This window comes from Melitaea cinxia, chromosome 29 (assembly GCF_905220565.1).
Source record: "Melitaea cinxia chromosome 29, ilMelCinx1.1, whole genome shotgun sequence".
NCBI lineage: Eukaryota > Metazoa > Arthropoda > Insecta > Lepidoptera > Nymphalidae > Melitaea > Melitaea cinxia.
The window spans coordinates 6,850,088-6,864,316 of NC_059422.1; the positions used below are offsets into that span (position 1 = coordinate 6,850,088).

General features: G+C 37.3%; 1 protein-coding gene across 1 annotated transcript in view; it reads left to right on the top strand.

The window, feature by feature from the left end:
- The first annotated feature begins 253 nt into the window (after positions 1-253).
- The window catches only part of LOC123667770, a 65,906-nt gene continuing 51,930 nt past the window's right edge, over positions 254-14,229 (top strand). The window contains exon 1 of the mRNA XM_045601609.1: positions 254-1,714. Coding sequence (XP_045457565.1) covers positions 254-1,714 — 1,461 coding nt within the window. The remainder of the gene's footprint in view (positions 1,715-14,229) is intronic.

A 14,229-nucleotide genomic window follows, 5' to 3' on the forward strand; every position in this document is an offset into this window, starting at 1 on the left:
TAGGGGGCCCAACTAGTAGGTTCGCCACCTATGAAAGGCTGCCCCGCCACCTAGCGAAAAATCCAGGGATGGCTTCCATCGTGCCGGTTGGCGACCGGTGAGAGGACCCGATGGCGATTCCCTGGGGGGTTCGGGCGTCCCCGCGGTCTCCAGTCGAGTCTTCTTTAGTGTGGTTTCTGTAAAAATCGTGGAGTCTATAGACATAGCCCCTCGTACAACTACCATTTCCCCTTCTATTCACCCCTTGACCACAATGAAGAACAAGAAAAAAAGTAAGGTTAAACAGCGGCTGCACCTCCTCTCTCTCAAAGTGCACCTCACCAACATACGAGGATTGCACTCAAATCTCGATGCAGTCCACCACCACCTGGAGACTGAGAGGCCGCATTTACTTTTCCTTACGGAGACGCAAATAGGTAGCCCAGCAGATGTAACGTACCTGCAGTACCCTGGGTATTCGCTCGAACATAATTTTAAATCTCACGCTGGAGTCTGTTTGTTTGCTCGTGATGATGTCTGCTGCCGGCGTCTCCGTAACTTAGAGATACCTAGCCTTTCCATCATGTGGTGTTTATTGGACACGGGCATGGAGCAGATTGTGTATGCCTGTACCTATCGGTCGCACAGTGGTGATCAGGAGACGACTCGGATGTTCGACTATCTCAGTGAGACGGCTGACATGGTCCAACGTCGGTATCCAGCTGCCCAAATGGTATTCCTGGGGGATTTTAACGCCCACCACCAAGACTGGCTGTTCCCATACCAGAATACCGACCACGCCGGGAGAGAGGCGCTCAAATTTGCCCTGTCGCTAGATCTTACTCAGCTAGTCCAAGAAGCAACACGAGTACCCGACGTTGACGACCATACACCTAATTGTTTGGACCTTCTGTTGACAACTGACCCAGACCGGTCCTCGGTATCAGTTGCAGCTCCCCTGGGCACATCTGATCACTGTGTGGTAAAGTCAGTATCTAACTTTCACCCTCTGGATACAGGTCCTACCGGAACCAGACGTGTGTGGCGATATAAGTCGGCAGATTGGGATGAGATGCGACACTTTTTTGCATCCTACCCTTGGCGGCGGACTTGCTTCTCTTCCTGTGATCCGTCGAGTTGCGAACAAGAAATATCTGAAGTGATACGTCAGGGGATGGAGTACTTCATTCCATTTGCTGATGTATCACTAGATGGCAAGATCCCTAGGTGGTATAATGCAGAATGTGCCGAAGCTGCAGCCCGTAAGAACTCAGCGTTTGCAGCGTGGGCTGAAGCCCGTACCCTTAAATCTCCGGACATCACTACGAGGAAGAGAGCGTTCAACTCTGCTGCCAAGTCCTACAAAGGGGTTCTTAAAAAAGCTCGTTTCAACCGTATTAATCGCATCGGAGCCCAATTAGCTTCCCATCCGCGCGGTAGTAGAGCATTTTGGTCACTATCTAAGTCGGTTGAAATGAGCTTCTGCCGTCCCTCGCTGCCTCCTCTGCTTAAACCAGATGGATCGCTGGCCTTTACTGCGACAGACAAGGCTAACCTTTTGGCGAATCTGTTTGCAGAAAATTCGCTCCTTGATGTAGGTAGTGCCTCACCGCCCAGACATCCACCTTGCGACTCTGTTATGTCAGAATTACGCATTCGCCAAACTGAGGTTTTGAGAGTACTCCGTAACTTGGATGTGAATAAGGCTAGTGGCCCTGACGGGATACCAGCAAGAGTACTTAAACACTGTGCTCCTGAGTTGTCTCCTATTCTCACGCGCTTGTACCGCCTCTCTCTAAAATCCGCTCAAGTTCCTAAAGCATGGAAGATTGCCAACGTACAACCTGTACCAAAAAAAGGTAGTCGTGCCGACCCGGCTAACTATAGACCTATCGCGATCACCTCCATACTGTGTAAAAGTTTGGAGCGTATACTGAATGATAAGCTCCTAGCATACCTCGAGTTGAATGACCTCCTGTCGGACCAGCAATACGGTTTCCGCCGTAACAGGTCCACGGGGGATCTTTTAGTGTACGCCTCGCACATCTGGGGCGAAGCCTTGGACAAGCACGGAGAGGCGTTAGCTGTCTCACTCGATGTATCGAAGGCATTTGACCGGGTCTGGCATGAGAGCCTATTGAGCAAGCTTTCAGCTTACGGAATACCCCCGAGCTTGTGTGACTGGATATCAGATTTCCTGAGTGGGCGATCATTTCGGGTGGTCTTAGATGGCTCCTCGTCTGACTTGATGGCGGTTAATGCCGGTGTCCCTCAGGGATCAGTTCTCTCTGCAACCCTCTTCTTGATTCACATAAATGACCTCCTCAGGCCCGGTATCTTTGGATACGCGGATGACAGCACTGTTACGGAGAGATACGTGTCCGGTCCCCGAGCTGGTGGGGCTGAAACTCATGAGCATAGAGAGGCCCTGGTTGAACGCATGAATTTGGCTTTGAAAGAGGTATCCGATTGGGGTGACGCCAACCTAGTCAAGTTTAATGCTTCCAAAACACAAGCGTGTCTTTTCACTGCTAAACGGAGTCCATTCCCATTAGCTCCGACTTTCCGGGGTGTATCTGTACCGATCACCGATAGTATTGATCTTCTAGGCATAAATATTTCGTCTAATATGAACTTCGGACAATGCATAGAGTCCAAGGCAAAAATTGCTGGTAGGAAACTTGGTATCCTCAATAAAGTCAGGCAGTACTTCACACCGGAACAGCTTCTTACTCTCTACCAAGCACAAGTTCGATCGTGTATGGAGTACTGCAGCCACTTATGGGATGGCTCTGCCAAGTACCAGCTCGCTGCTTTGGATTCTGTGGATCGACGCGCCAGAAGACTCATCGGTGACAAATCGCTGGTTCGCTCTAGACTTCAAAGTCTCGAACATCGGCGCAAGGTTGCTTGTTTGTCGGTATTTTACAGATTATATTTCGGAGAGTGTGCTCTAGAACTATACAATTTGGTTCCACCATCACCTTTCTACCACCGAACCGCAAGGCATCGCATGAATCTGCACCGCTATGTGGTTGAAATCCCACGATCTCGCACTAAACGATTTGCTTCCTCGTTCCTAATACGCACCGCAAAAATTTGGAATGCCCTTCCGGCTTCCGTTTTTCCAACGAACTATAACTTGGGTATCTTTAAATCAAGAGTGAATAGGCATCTTCTAGGCAAGCGCGCACCACCTTAGGCTGCATCTGCACTTGCCTTCAGGTGAGATCGCAGTCAAGCGCTAGTCTATATATTTAAAAAAAAAAAAAAAAAAGACCTAGTGATGTAAAAAAAAGATCCATTTTTTTGAGAAAAACAATAATAGAATTCAGAATTATAATTTTTTCAATGAATTTATTATTCAGCTTGTAACACCCCACTTCTGGCATAGGTCTCTTTCTCCGTGTAGGAGATTGATTGGAGCTTAATCCATCACGCTGCTCCAATGCGGGTTGGCGGATATATCTCCAGTAATGAGTAAAGATTGCTATCAGGTGTATATGATAACAACCGGGACCGACAGTTTAACGTGCTCTCCAAGGCACGGTGAAACCTACAAAGACAAATATTCGTATCTAAATGATTTTGTGGTTGTTTCAGCCTGTAACGGCTTGTGTCCCACGGCTGGGCATAGGCCTCGTTCGCCATGTAGGAGAATGGTTGTGAATAAATTTTTAATCCGATTTTGAATCGAATTCACAGCCATCATGATAGACGCTTCCTTACCACTATGTCAGAAACGATTAAATTGATATTTGTAACGTTTGCTTATAAAGTTATCTGAGATAGGTATATCGGTATCCAACAGATAAAAGCTTAGGATATATTTTTGTTTCTCACTATCAAACACCTGATGATCTGGCATATGTTTCTATTTAACTGAACCTAAGGACTTATTTTGCCTCCTCCTGATAAAGTTTATCAGTCAGATAAGTGTTAATATCAACCAGTAAAGGCACTATTCTAAGTTTCGGCGTCTGTTAGTTTTATTCGTTACTATTTTGACGCAATCACCTAATGAGTTTACATTTCGTTCGGATAAATCTCTTTAATATCAAACACACTATCAACCGGACACGATATGGCCGAATGTTTTTCGTTACTTTAATTACAATAAAACAAAACTGTATACGATTCGAAGTCGCAATAAAAACCCGGACGAAACCGCAGGCGGGTGCGATGTTTACAAAATTACGTAGTTAACGAAATTTGTTAAGGCCCAGCCATACTATTTCATTAAAATCTTTGTGAAGTAGAACTTCTTTACGCACGCTTGACTTGGGATGTAAGCTGATGAATGCGTGACGAGAGCGTTACAAAAATAGTGATCGGGCGAGGCGAATGGAAGTTGAGAGGGAGATTAAGTTAATATTATTGACGCGACGAACATCGTAGGTACTTCGTTGTCGGCAAAGCGATTGCGATACTTTTAGTGTTGCAGACGTCTATAACCTACGGTAATCGCTTACCATCGGGTAAGCCGTATACTTGTTTGCCGACCTAGTTATATTGCCGACCTAGCTATATAAAAAAATAAATAAATAAGATAAAGTGCATAAAACAACGCGCTTTAACCAACTATTTATCATCTTATGTGTATTTAATTAATTAACTATATAATATTTAATATTAAACATAAAATAATCAATATACAATCAAAACTATGCTAAAAACCTATTAAAAGTCAATAATTTATATTTAGGAAGATATACTATTTAGGTATACTATTACTATAAAGCTGAAAAGATTGTTTGTTTGTTTGTTTGCTTAAGCGCGTTAATCTCAGGAACTACTAGTACGAATTGAAAAATTATTTTTGCGTTGGATAGTCCATTTACCGAAGAAGGCTATAGGCTATTTTTTCTTCAAATTAACATGTGTAAAACTGCAGAACACAGTTAGTATTAAAATACATTTAACCATTACAAATGTTCTGTGTCTTCCCCTTAACACGTACGCATTAGCTCATAAACTGGCCAGACCACACACGCAGCCCTAACTTCCTTATACGTACACGGCTGAAAATTTAATTTGTATTTCTTTTTGTTACGTTATTACCTGTTAACTATAGTTATTGTACAAGTTGTTTTCAAGTACCAACTTGTTTCTGTAAATACTTTGTAAAAATATTTTTGAAATTTATATTATTGTGTTTGCTTATCGTAAATAAGGTTAAGTATATAGGTAAAATACATAGTTGACAACCAAAAGATCGGAGCTTTTTTTATTATAAATAGTGGTAACAAGCGTACGGTTCACCTGATGGTAAGCGGTTACCGTGTCCTATAGACGTCTGTAACAACAGAAGCATTACAAGCGCGTTGCCGACCCTACCTCCAATCCCAAAGGAGGTCTGATCACCTTACTCACACAGGAACACAACAGCGCTTGAAAGCAGTATTATTTAGCTGTGATCTTCTGTAAGGTCGAGGTACTTCCCAATCGGACTGGTCCAGATTTTGAGTAGGATATGTCCTGCTGTATCCTACCTCAGATAATATGTATATTGTATGTCTGAACAACTTGTTCCATGTCACTGATGTTCATATACAGCATATATTTACCTTTCTTAAGCCTTATCACTGAGGGTAAGAAGTTTATTTAGCGGGATGTAGAATAAGACATTAGGACCTCTTTCTCCCTCAATTAATAAGCTGCAACTTTTTTAATCATATTTGAGAAAAGCAAAATCCTATATTTATATCGAAATTCGATGATAAAAACGAATAATATTTAAAAAAAAAAATTATCTGTTGGATGCTGTTTTCCTTCAAATAGCGTTATCCACATCCGATGAACAGGCGCCTTATTTAATATCTCTCGTTTGTATACGCTGGTTATAGTCGATTGTAAATATATATAACTAAAATTCGTACTCATCACAATGAAACAACTTTTTCGGATTTTATCGCGGTTTATTAAGTTCATACTTCCATTAAATAGCTTCAGTTACATAGAAAACGTGTTTTTTTTGTACACCAAAGTCTGTTTAAATAATATAAATAATTATTTAAATTATTCTAACGTATGAGCAAAAATATTTTCAAGTATTTACGCGTCAAGTAAAACGAAAATGTAAGTTTCTTATTAAAATACAATTGATGACTTTATACGCGGAAAATTAATTAATTGGCATCGAAATTAAAATATAAATACATATTGTCAGACTACTGGAAAAGAAAAATCAAAACTGCAGCAAAAATTATTGTATTTTCTGTTTAGGAACTTCCAAACTGAAAAACCGACTCCAATTTCCGTGACAAGTAATAATTACGCTTCAGCCTGTAATATCCAACTACTGGGCATAGGCCTCTTTCCCCATGTAGGAGAAGGATCAGAGCTTAATCCACCACGCTGCTCTAATGCGGGTTGGCGGATATATTCCCTACTACGAGTAACGATCGTTATTAGGTGTACATGATAACAATCGGGACCGACGGCTTAACGTGCTCTCCTAGGCATGGTGGGGAGAGCCACATGGACTGCACAAACACCCAGACCACGGCAAACACCTATACAAATGTTTGTCATGTGCGGGGATCGAACCCGCAACCGCCAGCGCAACAGGTACAATCCGTGGCTGTAACCATTGCGCCAACGCTGCGTCGGACAAGTAATAATAAGGTAATCGAATAAATATTCAATTAATTATGCATTATTGGAGATACCTCAACAGGTACTCGTCAGATCTCACTTAGATTTAAATGGGACCACGTGACAAGCATTCGAATAAAAATCATCCAAATGGACACATCCAGTAAAAAGTTACGAAATAACATAACAATACAGTCGAATTGAGAACCTCCACCTTTTTTAAATCGGTTACAAATCAGTCAAATAGAAGCACTAGCTTAAGTTCAGTAATTAACCCATCTTGTATTAAATCAAGTCTCAAATGCGGATATTCCACTACAAAAGGGTTATAGTCTATAAATAAACATAGCTTAATTCTTCGCAAAACAAACCCGCAGAAAATTGCAGTATAGAAAAAACTGTACTAATTATATGCATGTATCTGTCAAGACGATATTTATAATAAAAATGACTCCTCAACAATGAGGAGGTCTAAATAAATAAAATTACTCAACGATTATCCACAATAACAACAATGGCGGATTGACAGCTGACAGGTATTTAGGCGGGAAAGCGGAGTGACAGCCGTCGGCTCGTTAGCGACGCCATGTTTCTTTTTAACTTTTTTTTCTATTCGTAACGTTGTCTAGGCTTTATTCGCGTTTGTAACGTTGCGTTTGATACTTTTTTTGTCAAGTTTTTAATGTACTGATAGACTTCTATTGTAATAAAATAGTTTTATTCATCTGTTATTGTAGTTTTTTCTTTATTGATTGTAGAATATGATAAAGGTGTTAATTTATTTGATAATAGATTTACGCTTGCGGCTTTGCCCGCGTGGATAACACAACAACCTTTAAAAAAATCACAGTAAAATGATTCTCCTGTTAACTACATAGTGTTATATTCTTATTGTAGTTAGATAGTTAGAGATCCTGGAGAAGCGCTATATTTACAGCAAGGGTAAGGAGTAAATGCACTTGCAATGCTTCCGATATTGGAGGTATATATAGGCTACGATAAACACTTACCATTAGATGGGCGTTGGCATATAGCTTTTTTGCCAGTCTTTGACTGATATTAAATGATTTGAGTGATATTAAATGAAAAAAAAACAGCAATATGATAACAGAAAAATACTAAATAATAATAATAATAAATAATATAACGAGTGCTTTAACCCACACGACTGAAGTAAAACTTACGAAACGGAGGTAATCTCTCTCTCAACTTCCATTCGCCTCACCTGATCACACTTATCTTGACGCTCTCGTCATGCAATTACCAGCTTGCTTCCCAAGTCAAGCGTGCATAAAGAAGTTTTACTTCAAAAATATATTAATGCTTAGCACTTAATGCCCCCAGTAGGATTTACATCTGTATCGGGGGTACACAAACGCCCAGACCACGGCAAACATCTATACCTATAGTCAGTACAAATTTTTGTCATGAGCGGGGATCTCACCCGCGAAAAATAACAACAACATACATAAAGATTCCACTAATGAATAATATAATTAAAAATAAATGTTTATTCCTAGTATCGAATGCGATCACCATAACGAGTATATGCATAGAAATGTTAATTACAAACACACAGACGAGACGCCATTAACATAAACGTAAGTGTCAAAATATTCCTGTATTAACACATCCGGCCAAGGTCGGGGTCAACCGGATGTAGCTTTTATTTTTTTATTTAAATTACTTTTACATGAGAAGTAAGTGAAAAATTTAGTTAAAAAATCTGTGATTGTGTAAGTACCCTGTACTACCTGTAATACTTGTACCCTGGTTTTATTTGTTTTAGCTCTGTTCTATTTTAGAGTTTTGCTATTGATTTGTGTAATAAGATATTTATGATAACAACCGGAACCGACAGCTGAACAAGACCAAAAGGTACACCGTAATTTATTATCTACTAATAAATAAATCAGAAAAAAATATTAAAACAAATAAAATATTTACTAAAACACTACATTAACAAAATCATATATTTAAATGTAATCAAAATTGACATACAAATAATAAAAATCGGTATAGAATCAAACATCATCACTTATAAAAATAATCGATGTTTTCGGACGCAATCAATTTGCCGCCATTTCTGACAGCTGTCATTTTTCCCGCGCGGGCGTGGCGGCCATTACCGCGACGGTGGCACGGAATTACCAAGGTTGGTTATGCTTTGACAATAATGTAATTGGAGCCCTTTTTAATATTAAACTTTACTTTTTAACTTTCTTTTACAAATTAACTGAACCGACACGCGTTAATATGTCTTGCAAAGTATTTTTAACTGGGGCAGGTCACAGTGGGAAATATCCTACTCAAAATCTTGTGGTAGTCGGGGTTAGGTCGGCAACGTGCTTGCAATGCTTCTGGTGTTGCAGGTGTCTATAAGCTACGGTGACCGCTTACCATCACGTGAACCGTACCAACCTACGCTTGTTTGCCGACCTAGTTGTATGAAAAACAAAAAACGCGTAATAATTGTTATGTTTCCTTTTCAATTTTCACTCAACGAGAATCTTTTACAAAGTTTTAAAAAAACTTTTAAAAAAGTGCGACTAGAATTGGATTAGCCGTTCTCTAGTTTTGAGCTTAGCAACGCATTTTTATTTATATAGATTAAGATATAGTATTTTTCATCTTTATCATCAAACGATCATTATCTGTTAAATAATAGATACCTACTAATATTATAAATGTGAGTGTAAGTTTATTTGTTACGCTTTTACGCGATCATTATGAAAATTTGTACACATATTCTCGAAGGTGTTAAAAGTAACATAGGATACTTTTTATTAAAAAAAAAAATTCAATGTGAGCGAACTCGAGGGTAAAAGCTAGTTTATAATAATTTACTTATTGCAATACTAGACAATTGGTCACCGATTGTCAAAAACTCTCACATTGTAAAAGCTAAAACCACTACGGTAATTAATAAGGCTTTAGTTCACTAATTACCCACCAGAGGGCAGGATTTTAAATTAAAATTTAATTTAAAAAAAACCATGATTTCACTTACTTTCATCATTCATCATTAAATATCATTACTACATTTTCTACATTACTCTTTTTGTTTCTTGAGACAAACACTCTGTGTACATTTTATAACAAGTTTAAAGATATTTTAATTCATTTCATGGTAAACTAGCTGTGTCCTGTGGTTTCACGCGCGTTAAATTGAGTAAAAATAACCCATACCTAGCCTTCCTCGGTAAATGGGCTATCCAACACAAAATAAATTGTCAATTCAAACCAATAGCTCCTGAAATTAGCGCGTTTAAGCAAACAAATAAACTTTTCAGCTTTATAACCTACCTATAGATTATTAAAAGAAAAAAAAAAAAAAACAAATTTAATTAAAAATTCAATTATTTTTTATGCCAAGTGAATATTTAAATATTTTGTTCATTACTCTTTTTACGTTTAACAGTTAAATTAAAAAATAATAATAATTAACAAATCTATTTCTTGTGCTCAGTGACAGCCCTGGATGTATATTTCTATTACCAATGAATGGACAGTTTTAGTCAGGCTTTGTGTACTACAACCATTTATTACCGCTTTTTGAATAATCATATTTACAGAAAGAAAAATATTATCTTCAACAAACATTTTCAATTTTCTGGGACTAATTATTCTTTGATGATAGTGCAGTGGTTACACCAACTAATTAATTAGCGAGTTCGATGCCTTTTTTATTTACTTATAATACTATGGCCTACTTGAATATGATATATGATATATAACAATATGGCCTACTTGATGGCAAGTGGTTACCATAGCCTATAGACGCCTGCAACATCCGAAGCATCGCAAGCGCGTTTCCGACCATACCCTCGACGCTGTCCAGGAGTTCAACACTGCGCTGCACAGGAACACAACGCTGCTTGAAAGCAGTATTATTTAGCTGTGATCTTCTGTAAGGTCGAGGTACTTCCCCAGTCGGGCTGCTCCATATTTTGAGCAGGAAATTTCCAGCTATGTCCTGCCACAATACCAACTCAAGACAAATGTATATCAGATAATATTTGTAGGCATAGGTAGGTAAGTCATATCATACAGATTTGTGTCGTGGTCTGGGCACTTGTATTTGTGTTGTGTTTTCTCAGACATTTGCATCCTCCTTGGCTATTCAGTAATCATATGTATAATTAATACATAGTTTGAAAGTATTGTCTACCAATATACATAATACATATACACGAATCTTTTTATATAATGAAAAGTCGGAGAAATTAGGATAATAACGTCATACAAGATCGTAAAATATCATACCGACAGTATGAATGGAGCCACAAAAATTCTTGACTGTAAAGATTAAGGTTACATCAGTTATGGATGACGCTATTTGACGGATGATGATATCCAGCAGATAAAAGTTGTTGGTGTATTATTCTTTTTCAACATCGAATTCGACTGTATTTATGAGATATTTTTATTCGCAATACGGACGTAGAATAGGACATAAGGGTATTTTACTTGTCAATTATCTAATAAACAGTTACTTTTGGATTCAGAATTGCAAATAGAAATATCCCATAGATATAATATAATTTGACGGTAGAAAAAACCTACATAACTTTTATTCGTTGGATACCGTTATCAATCAAATAGCGACAACGCGTGAAACATGCCCTAAGTACATTTAATATTTCCTGATCCCTTCATAAACCACAGTCTGTCCTAAACTGGAGTACTTAAATGTCCGCCATTACGATTTTTCAATGACGACGTTCGAACACAAATAACGCTAATGGCTCCTTTGTTCAAGAACAATAAACCGACGGACATCTTTAGGATTTATATTTATAGTACTGAAAGTTGTGACAATCGTTGTATATTTAGTATTATATAATTTGTTTGATATTTAGAAGCACACATTTAGGTACACAGCACAGAAAAAAATATACGATAAATGCTTATTTTCTGTAATACCTTGTAGATAATTGTGTTTGTAGGCAAACGAAAAAAAAACCTACTTCAATTATATCGACAAGTAATACAACGTAGGTAGACGAAAAAATAGTCAAGTAAATACGCATTATCAAAGATTATTCCAAAAGCTGTAATCAGATCTCGATGAAATTTAAATGTGACCACGTGATAAACATCGGCTTTCGATTAAATAAAAAATCATCGAAATCGGTACACCCAGTAAAAGTAACCCAGTAACGAAGACTTATTTCAAAAAAATATTCTAGCAGTCTGATGAGGGATCCGAACTTTGGCGGCCTAACATCGAAAATATACGATATTCCTAAAAATAATCGAAAACATCCTTATAATTATGTACCTATACAATAGGTGTAATATAAGCAAGCAACCAAAATCACAGACAGACAAACGTAAATATATATAGGTGTATATCGTTTGTATAATGGGGAGCGTCTAAAGTAGATTAAGAAAAATATTCGCCGGCTTATGAAATATGATGATTGGGCCGATTTAGGGTCCCGAGTAGGGTTACCACGGCTTATTTGTACGAGTAGGGACACAGGGAATTGTCTGTGAGAAACAAATTATGAGAACATGAAAAATTTGGAAGCTTAGTTTATGAACAAGTAAAATACTATGACAGAAAAATGGTATTGAAATCTTGATGATATGATGAGTAATGAGTGTGGTGAGTAATTTCTGGTGTTACAAAAATTATTTCCGACCGAGAAAACTTGATTGAAATTTGTAAAAATTGAATTTAAAGTAATTTCTGGGCTTGTATATCTTTGAAAATGTTTCATAGTGATTTCACATACCATTTGTGTGGTCGTGTACTATTTGACTGATATACCACGGATAATAACTTTCTTCATCAAACCATGAAGCACCGTAGTGTACAACTCAAAATCTTCGGTATGTGCCTTTTAGATGTCTATCAATTGTCTTAAAATTATCTGTTGATTAATTAATTATTATATATTATTTAGCTATGGTCGCACTCATGATTATATTTTTGTGACTGAATACTTATGGGTAGAACAGTAGTAGAAACTTTTATTTTATTTTGATGTATTCTAGTTTATTCTAGAAAAAAATAACTTTCGAACATTAAAATGGCATTTATCACATATAAAAACGAGTGTCCATTAGACCACGTAACTAAAGTAAAACTTATTTCACAATAGGCCTGCAATGTGTCTTAGATATATGATAAAGAAAATGTGTATTTGCACCTCTCTCTCTTGCTCCGTTCTCCTCGCCCGATCACATTTTTTGTAACGCTCCCGTCACGCATTCACCTACTTCCTCCCCAAGTCAAGCGTCTGTAAAAAAGTTTTACATTAAAAATCACACAAAAAAGGTATTTTCAACATATTCTTTATGATATTTCATGTATGTGTAAAGTGACGTATAAATAAGAAATATTCTACATAAATTGCGCTCGAGTGAAGCATGGTCGTGTTACTAGTATTTATGATATACTTATCCCTTGGTCACCCTACATGGGAGAGGCCAGGTGCGACCACAATGGCCGCTAATGTAACGCACGCACTGTGGATATTATTCTAGGTAGCTTTTATTTATTTTATACGCCATTTTGTTTGTAGAACTTTCTATTTACTTGGCTTACATAGGGTAAGTATATAGTGCTTTAATTATATTTAATTTAGTTTTTTTTAATATATAAATTGAGACGAATTTATAAATTATTCTTGAAGACGCTGTTAACGGTATTCCCATCAGAAGATATATGCCTACTTACGTAAACATTAAATTCAAAATTAGAAAACTAAGTGGTATAATTTTTAACCAACCTAAAAAAGTGTTACCTTAATTTTTTTACTAGGTGTTATACCGATTTTGATGATTGTTTTGCATACAAGAGCTCGTGCTTGTCGTGTGGTCCCAACTTTGATCGAGATGCGCCGGCTGGGTTTTCAAATATTATAATCTTTATAAATCTAATTATTTATACAATTGAATCAACGCTATATACATATATGTATATACTATAATTATAATAAAAATACCATCTGTCGATATACATATTTGTCTAACTAATAAAGCCCAACTGTCTTAGATGTATAAAAAAAGTAAATTTATACACGTAATGATACAGCGTGTTTTGTTGCACTAATCTATTTTAATACTAAGTTATACTCGTGGCTTTGTCTCGATAAAATAATAATTAAAATCAAAATCAAAAATAACTTTATTCAAATAGGCCCCAAGAGCACTTTCGAATCGTTATTTTACAAATTAAAATTTAAAGGTGTTTATTATTTTTGTAAAAGTTAAGCTACTCTTTTGAAAATAATATATAAACTGTGTTTTAGTACAAAATTAGTAATATCTTGCATAAAATACAGCGCCACTAAGCTATTATAATTATCGAAAATATTTTATTTTATTACATTAAAAGACTTAAGCCTTATGTGCGCCTGATGTACGCCTGAAGATGTACGCCTGGTTATATTGTAATATAGCCTAAAGGCAATCTTGGTAATGAGGCCTGCTAATTTTTTGATAATCGCATTTACTAAGGTAGAGAAAATCCTGTTTAAAAGTTCCTCGACCTTACAGAAAATCAGAGTTAAATAATACTACTTACAAGTTGTATTGTGTTCCTATGGTGAGTAAGGTAGAGAGCTCCTGGACAGTGTCAGGGGTTGACAACGCGCTTGCGATGCTCCTGGTGTTGCAGGCGTCTATAAGCTACGGTAA